Source organism: Labeo rohita, chromosome 11 (assembly GCF_022985175.1).
Source record: "Labeo rohita strain BAU-BD-2019 chromosome 11, IGBB_LRoh.1.0, whole genome shotgun sequence".
NCBI classification, from domain to species: domain Eukaryota; kingdom Metazoa; phylum Chordata; class Actinopteri; order Cypriniformes; family Cyprinidae; genus Labeo; species Labeo rohita.
Genome location: NC_066879.1, coordinates 22015813 through 22036365, shown reverse-complemented (window position 1 = coordinate 22036365; position 20553 = coordinate 22015813). Strand labels below are relative to the sequence as shown.

At 34.8% G+C, this 20553-nt stretch overlaps 1 protein-coding gene across 9 annotated transcripts in view; it reads left to right on the top strand.

Moving 5' to 3' along the window:
- The first annotated feature begins 2204 nt into the window (after positions 1–2204).
- Positions 2205–20553, top strand: part of nhsb (Nance-Horan syndrome b (congenital cataracts and dental anomalies)) — a 68870-nt gene continuing 50521 nt past the window's right edge. For all 9 annotated transcript variants that reach the window (XM_051123092.1, XM_051123090.1, XM_051123088.1 and 6 more), the window contains exon 1: positions 2205–2757. In XM_051123092.1, coding sequence (XP_050979049.1) covers positions 2478–2757 — 280 coding nt within the window. In that variant the 5' untranslated portion in view covers positions 2205–2477. The remainder of the gene's footprint in view (positions 2758–20553) is intronic.

Here is a 20553-nt window from a genome sequence, read left to right as displayed (position 1 = left end):
CTTTGTAAGTTCCCAGCATGCATTGCAGCATGAATAAATTATGTTGAGTAAGATATTCTACATAAGAGATGTTTACATATAGTCCACAAGACAAATAAAATAGCTGAAATTATTAAAATACCCTCTTGCAAAAGTTTGGGAACCCTTGGTTCTTAATACTGTGTGTGGTTACCTGGATGATGTACGACTGTTTTTTTTTTTTTGTTTTGTGATGGTTGTTCATGAGTCCCTTGTTTGTTACGAACAGTTAAACTGAGTGCTGTTCTTCAGAAAAATCATCCAGGTCCTGCAGATTCATCAGTTTTCCAACATCTTTTGTATTTTTGAACCCTTTCCAGCAGTGTCTGTATGATTTTGAGATCCTTTTTTGTCGCACTGAGGACAATTGAGGGACTCAAACACAACTATTAAAATAGGTTCAAACATTCACTGATGCTTTAGAAGGAAACACAATACAGTAAGAGCCGGGGGTGAAAACTTTTGGAATTTGAAGATCAAGGTAGATTGTGTTTAATTTGTCTTCCGAGAAACATGCAAGTATCTTCTGTTGCTTCCAAAGGGCAGTACTACATGGAAAAAAAAGTACATTTCAACAAAATAAGACAAATTTGGTCATCCCCCCCCCCAGCTCTTAATGCATCGTGTTTCCTTCTGGAGCATCAGTGAATGTTGAAACCTTTTTTAATAGTTGTGTTTGAGTCACTCAGTTGTCCTCAGTGTGAAAAGATGGATCTCAAAATCATACAGTCACTGCTGGAAAGGGTTTAAATATGCAAAAGATGTTGGAAAACTGAAGAATCTGCAGTACCTGGAAGATTTTTCTAAAGAACAGTGCTCAGTTTAACTGTTCAGACCAAACAAGGGACTCAAATAAACTGTTGTAGATCATCCAAGTAACTACACACAATATTAAGAACCAAGGGTTCCCAAAGTTTTCCAGTTTTGCTTTTACTTTAATAACTTCAGCTTACTCAGGACAGTACTAAATAAAAATTAGCATGCATTTTGTATGGTCTCTCTTTTTTTCTCTTTCTCTCTTATTTTGTTAAAATTATTCACATTTTTACAGATTCTATAAGAGGTTCCCAAACTTTTGCATAAAACTGTAAGTTATTGGCAAAATAACTTTAAATATTTTGTGAGTGTGCATTTGTGTGTATTAATGATTATATTAATTAGAATTTGAGTAAGATTATAAGAATACAAGACAGACTCTGAGGCTCTGTTAACCAGGTTATATCTTTATTTTCTCTTCATAATCACAAAATAATGCTCTGTCCAGTGTTAGTTACATAAAATAACCACCAGGTGGTGATATTTCTTTATACACTTTTAGTTTAAGCTGCTTAAATGATTCCACCACGAGAGGCTGCTCGCCACATACATGGTGCGGATCTTATGTTGGTAAAATATACATTATAGTAATCTTTTGAATTTAAGAATGTAGATAAAATTCTGAAAAACTCGGAGTAACTTTCAGCTTTCACGTCTCACGTCTAGCCATACCACTGTACTAACCATTCAGCTCAGCTGAAGGCCCTAATCATCTCTAAGTCCTCGACAAAAGAGTGGATGAAGTTTGTCTAAACGCAACCCCTAACCGGACAACCAATGCAATGATGTAACCGCAACCTTTGCGTTTCAAAAAGAGGCACATGCTGTCACCTTTGTAGCAATGACAATGGAGCATTAATGACGTAGTCAGGGGTTGTGAATGAACTTAGTCATTTCAGCAGACTGAAAAGACTTTAACTGCCTATAGCTGTAGAGCTATATGTGTTATTGTAACTAAAGGTGAGTTTTTTACTAATTAAAAACGGGCTAGGTTTCCTGACTAACTTCGTAAGCATGTTGTACTATGATAGAAAATAATGTTGTTTATGTATGATTATTTTAAACAGTACATTTGATTACCTCAGTATTTACGTACAAAATAAAAAAAAATAAAAAAGCAAGTTATTTATAGAACACTTCCTTCTAGAACACTGGTGAATTGATAAGATTAATTAATCAAAGCTATATTAACGCGTGTAGATTTTTCTTACAAAGCCTACTACGGTTAAGGACTTGCTCATGAATATTAATGAAGCGCCTGACTGGACGCTTTCACGGTGACGTCGTCGTGTTCTTATTAATATTCAAGAGCGGCGCCTTTACCATAGTAGAATGCGTAGTTTCTCTCCGCTCCTGGCGCAAGTAGACCAGTCCGTGTTTTTGCAAAGCCTCTCTCTATCCAACCTCAGCCTCAAAGCCCTCAAAAACCCCACTAGCCTACCAAAAGGCATCCAGGACCAGAGGAGGAGCAGAGATTTTCCCTGAGAAACCTCCATCCCTGTGTGATCTCCTCTAACGGGAGAACTGAAGTGATGGCGGGTTGCGCGGAGGATTCGTGGATTTTTGCTTGACAGGCACCAGAATCTTCTGTTGGATTAGTTGATTGGTTTATTTATGGGGGATTTGCATTTACCTACTGAAAAATGCCTTTTGCCAAACGGATCGTTGAGCCCCAGCTCCTGTGCAGACATCCCATCCCAAATGATGAAGGGTTACTGTTCGAGGATCTGTGCTCCATCACCAATGTGGCTCTATCCCGGACCCTGCGGCAGCTCTCCGACCTGTCCAAACACGCCTGCTCCTTATTTCAGGAGCTTGAGAACGAAATAGTCAACACAAACCAACGGGTTTGGGCTTTGCAGAACAAAATAGGCAAAATTCAGCAAACCGCCAGTGCGCTGGATCCAAAACTGGAGGCTGTGCGTAAGTAGACCATTACGCGTAAATTACGGCTTGGAGATTTTATACATTAACGTGCGATGTTTTGGAAAAGAATGAATGAATATGAAGGTTATATGTATCGGGTCACATGTAGACACTGCCTCGAAGCTTTGCGGAGCAAATTATAATGTGTCACACGCCTGTATGCGTAACCAACACCTGCACCGTGACCGGTTGCGCTTTTCGCTCCGAACCGAAAAACGCCTTGACACACAGTAACCAGCCGATGCATGTTGTTTTTTTAGAGCATATATGTGATCGTTAAGATTTTTAAGATATTAGGAAACAGTCATGGGTCGTTTTCAGCAGATGTTTGGAGAGAGGGGCGTGTAGGTGCCATGGCTATTTCAATTCCACTGCTTATTAAAATGGATTTACGCAACAGCTATCTCTGCAGGTATAACATCATTTTAATTTTTTGATCAAAATAATAAGGAATCCATAGTGTCTTTAAAACGCATAATTGCGTAATTACATGCGCCCGCGCAAAGACATAAAAAACAGATATTTATTAAGATTATCTTTGCACATTCCATTTATAAAACCGGTTTAACATAAAAATAAAATATTTGTTCTTATGTCATATTAAACTGGCGCTGCACCCACCCAGCTGCTCCAACAGAATTAAATGCAAGATAAAGATAAATCTCACCTAAAGGTTATCGGTGATGTGACATTTAAACACGACGAGACAAGGTATCTTAGGTAACCTACACTTAAAAATGGCTATTTTATGAGAAAATTATGCATTTTACATGAAACGTCCCATTTGGGTGTGGAGAGAAAAAAATAAATATGCCAGTTGCTTGGATGCAGCACTAAATGCAAAGCAACATCTCATATCCATGAAGTGAAGTAGTGATATCCATAACATATCTGATTTAAAAACCCTACATCATTTCAACTGCATGGGCTGATGAAACAAGGCCTCTGCTTTGAAATAAAATGCTTCAGCCTCAGCGCCCTTGTCAAGCCTCTGAGGAGATCATAGCCTCATGTGGATCATAGCCTCAGCGCTGGGTGCTGCTGTATAGCTTTAATTATAAGAGGATGTTAAGCTGCAGTGCATGGGGATAAATCCAGTGCATGGATACAGCACTGGAAAGACGGAGATTTCCCCCTCCACTTGTTTTCCACATTTACAGACTTATGCAATTAGTTCGAACAGGATGAAATCATTTGATTTCGATGCCACGCGACGTGTTTTGAACCCGGCCACGTCCAGGAATAAACTGATTTGACCCAAAAAAGATTAAGCCATGTAGGTCAAGCTAGGACCTGCTGAAATAATCTCTTTCTCTCAGAGTGATTATTACCATCAGACCAAAACTACTTCACCCCTACAGCTCTCACAGTCGTTCTTCTGCTCAGTGTGTCATTTTGGAGGACTCGTTGTTATTTGTCATGTTAGGGAGTTCATAGCATGTCTTGGCCTTGTAGCTTGGCAGAATAACGTGAAACTGGCAGTGTGTCTAGCTTTATTGGCGTACCTGGCTAGACTGATGTCCTTCCCCTCAGGATAAGTCAGTGTTTTCTTCTTGGCAGGAATTAAAGGGCATTTCACATATGAGTTTTGCTTTGATTGATTGTTGCACTTAATGTTAGACGACAAAGTCCACAGTTTATAAGAGGCCCAAACTCAGTGTGATCATTGATGAAAAATAAAAGAATATATTTAAATAATCTACTTACAAACAAGCTATTAAAGTCAGTTTAGCATCAGAATGATCTTGTAACTGATATTTTGAAGGTAAAACATATAGTTATTTATATTTGCACTTACATCACGGTTTGATGTGCAGCCATATTGGAGATACTCGGATGTAAACAACAGCATGGATTGGATGGTTAATGTTCTACTGAATAATTTTTATGCTGTCTAAACCATGGAAAAAACATGTGGAAGCTGCTAAATCATATAGAGAAGGACTTACTAAGCAGGAAACAGCACAATATTTTGACAAACTAAAGTTAATAGGTGGTAAAGGTATGTACGAGCAGTATTAATTAAGATATCAGTCTGATATTTCACCTACCTGACTGGAAATGATAAGAACAAACACAAATGTTGTAGTTGTGGTTCAGTTTGGCCAACCACAAATGTGCCTTTTTTGCCTTGATTTTTTGCCTTCTCCTTGATTTGTTATAACTTTTGGCAGTATATAATACCCTAAATGTTTTTCCCGGTCTAACCGATTAGTACAGCCTAAAACATGACAATAATTAACCATTTTCAGCAGCAATAATCAGCAAAATATGCGAGTTATGTTCGGTTCAGTGTCATAGTTTACGTACAGTGACTGATGACGCATTGTAAAAAACACTCCATAGTTAGTTCATTATTTAAGCGTTTGTGTTTTTCTGGTTCTAGCTTCATTGGTTAGAGCTCTTGATTTCCTATTTTATATACTGAATCAACATTATGGCAATGATTATTATATATACATTTACTTTACCCTCCAAAAGCCCTTATTTCCCCTAACATCAAACACCTAAAGACGCTGAGAGCTTTATATATACTGTAGTGTGATTTCTGAGGACAGCCCAAAATCCTGAGATCTCCAAAAGCCTGTTCCACATCAAAAAGGTACGATTCATCCCTGGTGTTATCCTGTAGTCTAGTTAACGTAGATAAAAGCAACTAATTACCAAAAATGATAGAGTATAGCCCGTGAGTGTGTTTGTATGCCACGTTATTAAAGGAGAACGGTGTTATGCTAAAGCTGGTTGCTGTGTCTGACTTTGCAGTCAAAATAAAAAGATTAAAAGCAAGGGTTTTTGCTGTCTTATGCTTTGAGGGGCACAAACTTATGCTAGCCTGTAATTTTTGCATTCTTTAACAGACAGAAGTTTCGAGAAGTGGAACCTCATGTGCGAACAGTTGTATTTTGTGCGTGAAAATGAATAAAGATGACATGAATCAATGTGAGAAGGTGAAAAACTAAAATTTTGACTTGCATTTGATTAGAAAACAATGGTTGTAAACAATTGTGCTGGGAGCCTACATGTCCTGTATCTCATTGTGTTTGTGAGGCGTGTGCCATAGCCCTTTATGGCTCGATTAGTGTAAACGATCCTAATCCCGTAATTGCAGTGTATTGTCTTGTTATTCCAGTGATGGCATGTGGTGCCAGGAACGACACCTTCTTGAATTTGAATGGATGGTTGGCCTGTAGGCAGGGCTCTTATACAACTTTAATTGTGACCTTTGCTAACTTGCCTCTTTAGATTCACTCCAGATCAGGGTTATTATACTAAAACTAAAACCGTAAAAAAAAAACTAAAATAATTGTTAACTGAAATAAACTTTAAAAAATAGTTAATAATAGTAATGTACTATTTAAAAAAACAAACAAACAAATTTTTAAATTGATTTATTGATTTATAAGAGCCGATAGCTTTAAAGTTGACAAAAATCCAAGTTAATTGAATTGTTGTTTTTAATTTAAGTACTATAGTTTATTAGTTATTATAGGCCCAGTACATTTTGGTCAAAAGTCAAAGGTCAAAGTCAGGCCAAGACATCAGTTGCAAACATCAACATTTAGAAACACCCTATGTACTAGGGATGTCACAGTACTCAATATAATATCGAACCGTTCGGTACAACATCCACAGTTCAATACGTGCTTGTGAATTGCATTTTTTCGGTTTTGAATTTAAATAATTTGCTGTGTGTGCCCGTGATTTCACATGCTGAGATGAGGAAACGCCTCCCCGTTTATATTTGAAAAAGCAACACTTGCAGAGCATCTTCCCTTCTAATGAAATGCAATGATAAGCCTTTCTAAACTTCTTGTCCAACAAAAGAGAACATTATAACTTATTTTTACTTCACAGCGTCAGTCAAGTGTTTGAAATAACTTACTTTTGTGACCTGACGTGGCTTCTTATCATAGAATGAAGCAGACAATATATTCTAATAATGTATGTCGATTAGCATTGGCTTACAAATATACTTAATCATTACGAAAATACCCGAGATGGCTTGAAGAACAGATAAAAATCTTAAAAATAATACCTCTCCAAAAGAAATATTAAGCAGACATATAATAATCCACGCTTTTTCCAGTGTACAGAGGTTTACAGGAGTATTTTGTTGCTAAAAAAAAACACACTGATGTGGCAAGCTATCAGAATTAGACCGAAAACCGTGGTTAAAAACCGAGGTACGTATTGAACCGTAGACTAACAGTATTGTTACATCCCTATTATGTACAGCACAGTAATTCAATGTTACAGACAATGAATAGATATGAGAGACAATAAACAGTCTATATATACAAACAATAGACAAAGTCAGCATAAAATGGCTAGTGCAACATCCTGTAACAATGACAGCTGTGTGAATTGTTATTATAGTAATTGTGACAGTTTTAAAATGGCTGGAGTGAGGTGGATTATTAAGGTGTCTAGAGCAATACATATGATGCAATGTATGTGCAATACATGGAGAGAGGGTCCATATGAGTCCTGTCGCCGGGATAGTGTTGTTGACTGTTCTTACAGTCTGAAACTGTAAAAAGGGTCCTTGGTCACGACCTGTTCATTTAATAAGGGATATTCATTCCTGAAATCTTTAAGCATTGTATTAAAAGTGATAAGTACATGTGTCAGTAGATCACAGAACCTCACACAGCATTGTGTCTGGTCTTGGATCTAATCCATTCTGGGACGGTTTTCTCTTTCTATCCTGGAAGTGAGAAGGCCTGTGATCTGGCCTCCCCAGCGAGGATGGGTAGAGATTACCTTGCCTGCCCCCGGACCTGTTTAATTAGACAAGATCTCTCCCAGAGCATACAGCCGTTTTACTAATGAAGGGAAAACATCAGACTGAGAAAAGTCGACTCGTGGTGACTGGAGAAACACTTCTGACTTGTTACGTGTAACACCCACGCCAACGCGTTTCAGATGGGAACAGTCTCAAATTGGTACTGATGAAAACTGCGGCTGTAAGACCTGAGGAAACCTCTGAGGCTAGGTTGTTTTAATCATAATTCTTGCAATAATATAATACTTGATTATACTTGAGTGCTCTGTTTTGAAAAGGCATTGATTGGATTTTGCCAGTGTTGAGTAACCGGCAAAATACCGGAAGTGAGCATTTCATGGATGAGAATCCTTAAAACGCATTATTGGACTGTTTTCCGAGGCTGCATGATATATTAAACTCAATTAAAAATCATAATAAAGCATAATGCTATTGTGCATGAATTAAAAAAAAATTGATTAAGGTTTAATATATGCACTTTAATTATTTCCATGCGTGTAGGTTATGTGCGTGCGTTCACAGTAAATGCTGCTCCACACAAACAGTTATCATTTACATGTGTGGAGCATATCAACTTTATTTTAACATTCATCCGAGAACGCAATGTGCACAATTTCATCAGATATATAAAATAATTATTAACCTTCACAAACACAGGAGAATACATCAATATCTTTCTCAATATGCTAACTGTTCATCACGATTTTGAAATAAAAGCTCATCCTTCACTCTAAGTTTACGTGTTTTGATGTCCACATATTTAAGAAATTACAGTGGCTGTAGCATTTCTGTCATAAAGAAATGGCCAAATATTAAAGATAACGTGGACATTTGAAATTAATGTTGTTTAGTCAATATTAAACAAGAATTAGATCAGGCATTTGTTATGTACAATATATATATTGTTTATAATACATTATATATATTTTAACAATATTGTTCAATAAAACCATATTATTACTTGCTTTCGATACTTCAGTTTAACTAATTATTATCGCCTCATTATTATTACATATGTGATCCAGGACCACAAAACCAGTCATAAGGGTCAATTTTTTGAAATTGAGATATGAATAAATAAGCTTTCTATTGATGTATGGTTTGTTAGGATAGGACAACATTCAGCCGAGATACAACTATTTGAAAATCTGGAATCTGCAGAAAAAAATAAATAAATATTAGGAAAATCGCCTTTAAAGTTGTCCATATGAAGTTTTTAGCAATGCATATTACCCATCAAACATTACTTTTTGATATATTTACAGTAGGAAATTTACAAAATATCTTAATGGAACATGATCTTTAATTAATATCCTACTGATTTTTGGCATAAAAGAAAAATCGATAATTTTGACCTATACAATGTATTGATGGCTATTGCTATAAATATATGGGTCACATGTATTTGAAGTAATTTTAAAGGCTATTGTTTGCTTAGGTCTATTTTTAGTATTACAAAAAATATATATATAATTATCTGAATACTCAGTACTCAGAATAATCGACTGATTACTCGATTACCAAAATAATCATTAGTGACAACCCATATATATGTATGAGCAATATTGCTGATGCCATGGAGTTTGCATTTCCCCAAAAACTTCAAATTTTCAAATAGACGTTATTTTTTATTTTAAAAATACATATTGAAGTCTAAACAAGTACATTCTCGCCTAAAAACTGGCACATAAACAGTATTATTTATAAAATTATAGGGGATTTGGGAAACACTTCGCAAACAGTGATACAAACGATGAAACAGTTAGAGTTCTGACATCACTAGAATATCACACTCCTCTCAGCCAATCAGATTCAGAACTGTTGTAGAAATTAATAAATAAATTCCTCTCTCTTTCTCAAAATGTATTCATTTATTTAGCCATACCAGAACACAGAAGCAGAATAGTAACCTGGCCTGAGGGATCGGGGATCTAACCTTTTAACAGAGCCCACTGCAGCAGCCACTCACTTTGCTCTAAGAGCCCCTGGAGCCAAATTCATTGTCCTATAGCTTTAATAGCCCATCTCCACATGCCCCCTTACCCACATACACCACTGCACATTTACACCAACAGAAAATGATTTTTGTTTGTTTGTACAGACAAAAATACATGCAAATGTAAACACACCTATAAAAGACACAAAGCAGCCAAACTCTCGCACCCCAGAAAACATGCACGTGGCACACACTCCATCTTCCATTCTCTCTTTGTCTTATAATAGGTCGAGGGCTCTCTTGCTTGTTCAGTTTTGATAAGTATCATACATAAATGAGTCTCAGTGGCCTGGAATTAAAGGAGCTATGGACGGCACATCATCCTTTCAGCTCCAGGCCACTGTGTGCTCAGCTCTGATTGGTCAGATTTAGAGTGCTGCAGCCCATGGTTTAAATACTCAGAGTTTGCCCACCATTAGCACACACACAGTTTTAGAGAGCAAGTCTACCGTGAGCAATGGTTCATTGCCTCAGGTCAATAGAAGTATATGCATGCTTTACTTTTGATGTTTTGATGGTATGAAGCTTTTTGATAGCAGTTTGATAAAGATGCACTTGCATGTTGTTTTTGAACTAAGATCTACCACACTGAATAAATAATATGTTTACTATATGTTAGAATTCAAAATGCATATCACAGAACATTTAGATGTTTTGTGAAATGTGAGAAATTTGGTGAGAAAACTTTAAGTAACATAACGTTTCCACCATGGAATACGAAAGGTAAATGCAACTTTTTCTCTGAAATAAGAGTTTGTATTTCACAATTCTGATTTTTTAAATATATATAAACTTGCAATTATGCGGAAAAAAGTACAAATAGTAAACTTAAAATTCATATAGGAAATACGTCAGCGAGATGTAAATTTGAAAAGATACAGCTATTAGATAAAAAGTTTTGATTACCTTCTTCAGGCTTCCACAGTTTTGAGTCTTTGTTTTCAATCGTGAGAATCTAAAACTGAACATATTTATGCATTGATTTATCTGTAATAAATCAATAACACAATTTGTTGAGTCAGCTTAAAATAATTTGTTACCCTGCTGCCCTAAAATTTTATGTTCAGTCAACTAAAATAAGTTTAGTCAACTTGAAATGTTAAGTTGTACTAAGTAACAACTTAGATATTTGTGTTTGCTAAACTTAACAGATGGGTAAGTAACCCATTTTTTTTAAGTTGACGCAAATCAAATATCTAAGTTGTCACTTAGTATAATTTAACATTTCAGGTTGAATAAACTTTTTTTGAGCTGACTGAACTTAAATTTTAAGAAAAAATAATTCCAAATTATTTTAAGTTGACTCAACAAATTGTTTTTTACAGTGTACTGTATGTTGCAATCCAAATCCTGCATTCCTGGTTTTCTCATGTAATATAACAGTATTTTGCTAATGCATGGTGTAATGTGAGTTGTTCTCTAGTTCTCTTAGCCTTGGGGTTGGGCTGGCTTCACACAATGAAATGGTAAGGAGTGTTATACCGCTTCCTTTCAGGTAATTTATAAGAGTCCAGACAAAGGGCAAGTGACACTCTCAGGTTATAATTTACTTTAAATATAAGCTGAAAGTGAAGTATTAGGTAGGTTCAAAGAAACAGGGAAAATATATTTATAGTCTGCTTTGGGTTAGTATCGGGAGTTTTTATGCTGACCTGTACCTCTGGTTGCAGTAATAGTATTTGTCTTAGAAATGCCAGTCTGATCTCTGTAAGATGTAACATATTTTACTGATACGTATATCTGTGTGATACACATAGATGTGTTGTTATGTTTTCCTAGTCTTGGAATAGTTAAATAATCAAAACTATTTTGAAAATGCTTTCTAACCACCAAGTGAGCATATTACAGTTATTTCTGAAGGACAGTGTAACACTGAAGTGAGCAATGGCTGCTGAAAATGTTTTAAATATATTAAATATAAATAAATTGTTGATCGAATGAATGTACCCTTGGTGCGTATAAGACAAAATTATTGTAAAGTTTGCAGCCGGTGCTGTCACTCATTCAGACATCTGGTTAATGGTAGAGTTTAAATCCTGACCTCATGAATAATTAGTTAGACCAGCAGGTCCAGCGTGAATCATTGTTTCTTTTATTGGCATTAAATATTCATTAACTAAGCGTATACTTTGAGGGAAGTAGTAAAGACTATAGCATTATAGGGATGTGTAGCAGATCTTCCAGCTTTCACTGATACTTTGTCAAGACTAAATTAAAACAATAGGTTATTCGACCAACAGGATCATCTAAAAAAAAGGCATTCACTATATGTTCTGACTTGTTTCGAGTGGAAACCCCTCCCCTGCTTTTTACAGTACCCACATTCTAAAAGGATGAGCACCTGTATATGTGGGTTAGTAATAGGTGCCGCATCTGTCTACCAATATACATGACTGGTTAACTTGCAGCAAAGCATCACTGTTCTTTGATTTTTGGCTAATGGTTTAAGTGCATTTCATTCAAATTGAATGGACAGGTAGTAGAGTAAAGATATGTTCAGTACTTTATGAAGTTTATTTATAATCAACATTTCTCTGCCATGTCAGATTTGTTTACTTTTTCACCAAGCTTGTCAGAATGCAATCTGGGAATGCAGTACATTTTCTCTGGGGTTTCAAACAGAACAGTAGCCCTATAGGTTTCCTTTAATTGTATGTATTAAAAACTAAAATCGGTCTAAATACATGGCTGTTAGTTTACGTATGGAAGTATGCTGGTGAATAGAAGAGTGCTTTGAGGATCATAAAGTCAACATTTTTTGCTTTCTGCCTTCTAGCCCTTTCAGTGCTCTACTTTTTCCTTTAGAGTTGGTCTACTTCTGCGTTTGACAGTACTTTTAATGTTTAATGCACTTTGATTTTCACTGGAGACACATCAAGGCTCTCTATGAGGCCTGTCTTAGAACTGTTCGTCGTGATGGAGAAGAAATCCGCATCCTCTTAAAACAAAGCCTCAGAAATAAAGGTTGAGCCGAGAAACAGTCAAACTGGAAGTATAACGTTACCATTTTTAATAGACTGAAAGAGAGAGGCAGATTTTTTTCTACTGTAAGTTAGAGTAAAAGTAAAAATATTTGCAAAAAGAGTAAAATGCTAGATGATAAATGATGCAGTAATATTATTGTTAGGTATAACTCAAATTAGGGGTCGACCGATTATCAGCACCGATATTAAGCATTTTTATAGTTATCGGTATTGGCCATTTTCAAAACCGATTTTCCGATAAAATAATGTAAAAGCATTTTAAAAACCTTGTTGTTAGAGCCCTTCTTATTCTTAATTTTCATTTTTACACCAGACATATATATCGGTTCAAAATATCGGTTATCTGTCTACTTAATATGTAATAATTGGTATCACTATCAGCCCTGAAAAACACATATCGGTCAACCCCTAATTTAAATCTGCCATTCTGCAGATGTTTTTTATTTTAGGGTTCAGTATGCCAGTTTGCACCAGGGATGTTTGGCACAGTAAGCAATTATCATACAGTTTCCCACAATAATTCCATTTAAGGTTCATTCCTAATAGCCTTGGTGAAAGAAATGTGTCCTATGATAACATATAAATGGACAGAACCATTTCTCAGTTGGAGATTGTCACTATAAGTCAACTATAAGGCTGTTTGTGTTGGTTTTGGGTTGCTCTCTGAAGTAATCACAGCAGTAGTTCCATTTTACATTTCAGGTCATGTCCCATTTTTAACGGGGTAACTGAGATGGGAAGTGGCAGCCTAAACTAAGGGGGGGCGAATTTGGACAGTTTACTCCTGCTGGAAGATTCCTGGTTGCTTTATGAGCAAATGAGCTTTGTAAATACTTGTTATATTGGTGCAGTTCTGAAAATAAACCACATTATGGGGACGCTCCCACATAGAAAAAATGATTCATGAAGGAATTAAATAATGTCTTGTGTCATATCTAAGATATATTTTCAGAGTAATTTTTAAGTACCTTAGGTTAGTTTTTAGTCATTAGAAATAGCTCATATGAAGAGCAACAGACCATGGAAAGTCTCAACAAGGATATGAATATCAAACAGACACTTCAACAGCGCACATTTTTCCTGGTTAACATTAGATTGAGGTCCCATGTAAAGTTGCTACTACATACATCTTTTAGATGAAAAGCCATTTTTGAGGTCAGTGATGTCCTTCCCAATGTACTGTATTACCACAGCCGTTAACGATCTGTCTGTCATGGACTGCGTGATTTCGCCACTTCCTGTGGAATTTTTTTTTTGTGCTACAAGTTTGGTCGACCACTGACTCGACGACTAACAGTTTGTCAAATATTAAGGGACAGCCCTAAAAAATACTTTTGACACTGAGCTAAAGCTGATGCATAAACCAGTCTGAATCATCCCACAACCAATTAATTATTGACCAGGCCGATATAAAGCATTTTTTTTTTGTTTATCGGTATTGGTCATTTTCAAAACCAATTTGCTGATAAAATAAGCATTTAAAGAAAGTATTGTTTTTTGAGTATCAAACTGGCCAATTATCGGTGCCGATATTTAGCAGTTTTTATGGTTATCAGTATCAGTCGTTTTGAAAAATTATTTGCTGATAAAATAAGCATTTAAAGAACGTTTTTGTTAGAGCCCTTGTTATTCTTAATTTGGACATTAATTTTCATTTTTGCACCAGACATATATATCGGTTCAAAATATCGGTTATCCGTCTACTTGACCTGTAATAATCAGTATCGGCATCAGCCCTGAAAAACACATATTGGTCAACCGCTAAAGTCAGTGTTAACATATCACATAATTATCATCAAAGAAATGACAGTGAATAAAATCTCACCGATTTACATAACCAAATCTTACGCATCCTTCCACATACCTAAATAAAATTGCCATGTGAGGAATTTTATCTTATACCGTCAAGAGAAACATTTTCCTTTACAACGTTTCAGCAATTTAGAGTAAATCATGTGTCTGCATTTTTATTTTACAAGTAAAAATTAAAACTAGGTTGATTTGTGACTGAATCACTCTTTTGAGTCAGTTCTTTTCAAAGAATCAGGGAGAAACGAATCGACTACTGATGCGCGATGCGAGTTGGTTCTTTACAATGAATTCGTCAAACGTGTTTGAGAAATCTAAATGGGTTTGTGTTCAATTCTCAGAATCGTTTGAAGTGTTTCCCACTCGGAAAACAGAAAATGCATAACAAAAATATGGTTAGATGAAGTGGAAATTTACCTACAGGCAGTTAAAACCAAACCTACAAAAGCATCCTATTGTTTGACACTGATGAAAAAGCAATTGATGTCCAACACCTGCATATGTCACATGTGAAGGACTTAGGTAAATACATTTTATACAAAACCATGGTACTACCATGTTCCTTTGTGTATCATGTAAATACCATAGTATTTGAATATGGCAATCTTTTAATACCATGGCATATATCAAGTTTATTTCTTTATTTCTGTTACTAGTAAAGCCAGTTTGTGTGGTGACAAATGGGGCAAAGGAGCAATGCGTATTAGGCCTTTTTTCCAGACAGCTTTTTGGCATGTACGTGAAACTCACTGAAGTATATATGTACCGCTGGATTGCAAAACAGCATGATCTTCACAATGAACCCCATGATAAGATATCTTGTTAGTTCAGACAGAAGGAAGCTTCTGGCGTGGGCCCGCTTGGGTTTTTCTTGCCTATGTTTACATTCAGACTATAATCAAGTCTTCTGCCTGCGAGCTGCCAGTAATCTCGGCATAACTTTGATCACGCCGCTATGATGATGAAACAAGCAGAATTCATACATGTGAACTGGTTGAGCTACGCTTCAAAAAAATTTTTTTCTCTTTCTCTCCTCTAGATACACAGCTAGAGAGAGACAGAATTATGTTGATATGCCCTTGCATTGGCTCTTTGATGATTTTCTCTCAGATTACTCTGGAAGGTCTGACGCCATTCTCAATAAATTTCATTTTATGGCAATGCTTAAGAATTTGGGTAATTTTTCAGACCTCGAAAAGGACACCTTGGGAAATCATTAACCACCTCCCTCGATGCGCTGGATGTATGGATGGGTTAAACTGCAGTTCGACTCGAGCTGGCGATCTGCCCAGACTTAGTACATCTATGCTCCTCAGACAGTGAGAGACTTGTCTGTCATGACTTCTAAATTCTGTCTACAACTTTTAGTCGTAAAGATCTAGCAAAACCACAAAGAGCGGATATAGTGGCAAGGCCAGACGAATTAAACCGTTTCTGTTATTTTACATTCATTATGTTTACTGATCATATAAAGTCTATAATTAATAATAAAAGAAAGTTTAAATACTGTCCAGTCTGATTTTAGTTTACATCCTTCGAGAGGAGGAACAAGTGGTGAGCGGGAGGCGTAGACCAAGTGTTTGGGAAACCTGTTAGATAACAATTATTTTTGCAATTTCATTGCTGCTGCTAGTGGCGTAGAAATCAGTGGGAATCCTCGCTCTCTCAGTGACTGAAGGAAAAGCTCTTCTGTGTCAGAGGAACAGAAGGAGACGTGTTTATTTGGCTGCTCGTGCTGCAAGAGAGGGGTCGGTCTCAGAGAGGGAGAGTGAGGGAAAACAGAGAGGAAAAACTTGGCTGATTGAGTCACAACAGAGGGAATAGCCGTAATTAAGACAGACAGACAGAGGGAGAGAAATGAGAGAGGGCTGTGATGATGACAGTGTATCAAAGCTGCAACTGTAAACAGGGCTGTTGTATTTGAACCGTCTTTAATCTACACTAGGAATGAATCAGTGGGAGTCAGAGTGCGGTAGCTCTGTATGTTGCATTGTATAGACAACTGACCTCTTATTTTAAGCAGAAATTAGGGATTAGTTCACTTCCAAAATAAACGTCCTGATAATTTACTCAACCCTAAATCATCCAAGATGGTTCATGTCTTTCTTTCTTTAGTCAAAAATAAATTAAAGGGAAAGTTCACCCAAAAATGAAAATTTGATGTTTATCTGCTTACCCCCTGGGCATCCAAGATGTAGGTGACTTTGTTTCTTCAATAGTACACAAATGAAGATTTTTAACTTAAACCGTTGCAGTCTGTCAGTCATATAATGGCAGTCAATGGCATCCACGGCTTTGAGAGTCAAAAAAGCATATGTGGATGTGCATCACAAAGCTAGTGCAAGATGAGCATTTGTGGTTAAAAGGTATAAAAATTTATTTCTCAGCTGGGATCGTGTAGAGTCCTTTGAAGCTGCAGTGAAACTGCAGTTTGGACCTTCAACCCGTTGGTTCCCATTGAAGTCTGCTATACGGAGAAAAATCCTGGAATATTTTCCTCAAACAATGTTCTTACAACTAAAGAAAGAAAGACATGAACATCTTGGTTGACATGGGGATGAGAAAATTATTAGGAAATGTTTATTCTGGAAGTGAACTGTGTAATTTTATACTTATTATGCTGAATTTTATTTTATTTTTTATTTCAGTTATAATCTTTAAATTATGATATATTAAAATATGTTAGTACAATATTTATATTTATAGTTTAATATATTTAATATAATAAAAGTATAATATTTTGATTAAAAGACTATGGCTCTATGGCAACTGACTTATTATTTTATGTTAAAAATATATATATATTTTTGTGTGATTTTTAACTTTCAAATGAGACACTTTAATGTTGGCTTAAATTGAATTAAATAGCAAATAAAATAAAAAACATCTAAAATAAAACATTTATCTATCTATCTATCTATCTATCTGTAAAATATAATAATATTTTTTAAAAGCGTACAATATAATATTAATTTAATATTAATATTATAACTAGTATTTTTGTGTGATTTTTAACTTCTAAAATAAAACACACACACATACATACATGAAATATGGAGTTATCTGCTTTTGCTATTAAACAAACTTTTAATATGTAAAAAAAACATACTACTATACATACTATACAACATACTATGTTGTATACTACACAAAAATACTAGTTATATTAATATTAAATTAATATTATATTGTATGCTATTAAAAAATATTATTATATTTTACAGATAGATAGATAGATAGATAGATAAATGTTTTATTTGAGATGTTTTTTATTTTATTTACTATTTCATTCAATTTAAGCCAACATTAAAGTGTCTCATTCAAAAGTTAAAAATCACACAAAAATAAATATATTTTTTTTACATAAAATAATAAGTCAATTAATTATTAATATATAAAAATGTTTATATGTATATATAAACATTTTTATATATTATTAATTAATTAAATAAGATATTATTAATTAATATAACTTTTGAATTACACTTATGCTGGCCTAAAATAAAACAAAATTATGAGAAAATGTTTTTAAATATGAATGAATATGAATATTTAAAGTGCCATGTATTTACTGTAGATTGTATGGTTAGTTGATCTCTTATTTCATGTAGAAATTAATATTTTCATGTGATTAATTTTCTTTAATACTGGCTTATATTATATTATATTACATTATATTAAAATGAAATGTGTGTTTAAAAAAACGAATCACTGTCCACTGAAAACATTTTTTCTTTGGGCTTGGGCAGGCTTTCGTTCGCTATATTTATCCCTTAACAAAAAACACATGCCACTTTGAGAATGGAAAGTGAGCCAGAAAAACAACTCAGTCTTATGTAATAGTTCTAAACTGAGTTTTGTTTTCTGTGGGACTTTAAGAGCCTTAGGGAATAAATCTCTGCAAGTTTTGACCATGTCCAAAAACAATTGCACTGTACAGTACAGTATTATAAGGTGTAACTAAAAATGCTACCAAAATACGCCATTTGTTGAAAGATATCCCAGAAACATTCATGCTGACCTGTGGCATTGTAATTGTTTTTACCACACGCCTTTTAAACACCAATGGCTTGGCTGTTTATTTGATTTATAACAAATCCCTTGTGTCTTTTCTCCTCGCTGCTCAGGTTTCAGGAGAAAAATCTGTATAGGTAAGTTTTTTGTGAAGTGTTGATGATAGTATTAGACTCTTCTTCTGTAGCAAAGACAGTAGACCCCCATCTGTAGTTCATAGGTGTGCATATATGTGTGTGATTTGTGTTTGTATGTGTGTGTGGTCTTAAACCACACCATTCTGTCAACAGATTGCCTTTGGTAAGCATCTTACAGTGCTGTTTTTCTAGTCTGAAGGACAGCTGCCTGTACTGTTCGTGAAAGGAGACGTCCTGGGGGTCACATGATGTTGACATCATATTTGGACAGATATAGGGATATCAGCATGAACAGATCAAGAGCAGCTTAAGTAGAACAGACACCAAAAGCAAAGCGCAAAGCCGAGCTCATTAGTTGAGGAATTAACTGCTATTACTCCATTACTGGGGCACAAATTAAAGCAATCTCCAACCAGGACGTTGAAGTGTGCAGTCCAAACATCCTCTGCCCATGAGTCAGTACGGATTGTCTTTTTTTTTTGACTTGTCCTTAATTTGAGGTCTGTTCATCAAATGCTTCACCAGGGAGGAAGTAACATGTTTAACCCTACTATGTCAGAACAAGCAGGATACAGTCCTGAAACAACTAAAATAATACATATACATAAAACATACATACATACATATACATAACACATATGATACAGTCCTGAAACATTTTATTTTATTTTATTTTATTTTATTTATCAAAAAATAATCCCCTGAAGGGTGATCAGGACCCCCATATTTTCTTTTATGTTATTTTAAAATATTTTTGTGTCACAAAACATGTTCCTCTGCAGGGCAATCAGGACCACCATTTTTTAAATTATTATTATAATTTTTTTTATTATTGTATTTTATTTGTTTTATTTTATATATTTTTGTGTCATAAAAAATACTCCTCTGCCCTGTGATCAGGACTGCGATATTTTATTTTATTTTATTTTATTTTATTTTATTTTATTTTATTTTATTTTATTTTATTTTATTTTATTTTATTTTATTTTTGTGTCACAAAAACTGTTCATCTGCAGGGTTATCAGGACCACCATTTTTTATTTATTTATTTTTTTTATTATTTGTTTTATTTTAGATATTTTTGTGTCGTAAAAAATACTCCTCTGCAGGGTGATCGGGGCTGTGATATTTTATTTTATTTTTTTATTTTATTTTATTTTATTTTCACAATAAAATAATTCTCTGCAGGGTGATCAGGACCACCATATTTTATTTTATTTTATTTATTTTTTATTATTTTATTTTATTTTATTATTTTATTTTAAATATTTTGGTGCCACCAAAATGTTCCTCTATAGGGCAATCAGGACTACCATATTTTATATTTTATTGTATTTTATTTGTTTTATTTTAGATATTTTTGTGTCATAAAAAATACTCCTTGATTAGGACTGCAATATATTATTTTATTTTATTTTATTTATTTTTATATATTTTTGTGTCACAACCAAAATAATCCTCTGTGAGGTGACTGGGACTGCCATTTTATTTTATTTTATTTTATTTTATTTTATTTTATTTTCACAAATCCTATGCAGGGTGATCAGGACCACCATCTTTTCTTTATTTTATTTTATTTTTTATTGCAGGACCACCATACTAAATGATATATTTTATTTTATGAGAAGATTAAGACCACATAGTAAAACAAACGACATTGAACTAGTTATTTTGTACGTTTTAATTTTAGTCAATATTCAAAAATATTTGACCACTAACATCTATTCTATAGAGCTGTATATGTATAAATAACCCTAGACCTTGTATACCTCGCTCGAGGTCACGATTAAAGTTCACAAATCGCTCTTTATACGCTTTAAACCTACAGTCTTTCAGTTGCCAGCCTAAATGGGCTTCAGCTTGTGTGAATCTGACATCATCGACTGTTGTTGTAGAAAGACTTGTGTGGCCTTTTGTCACTGATCAGTGATTAGATTAGCTTTTTGTCTGATAATTCTTTAGGAAGGGATTTGGTCGGAGACAGCTGGCCCTAGATCAGTCTGTATGAGTTTATTTTTGCGTGGTCTGCTGAGTGGGCTGATATGTCGTGTGCTGACAGCAGTAGTG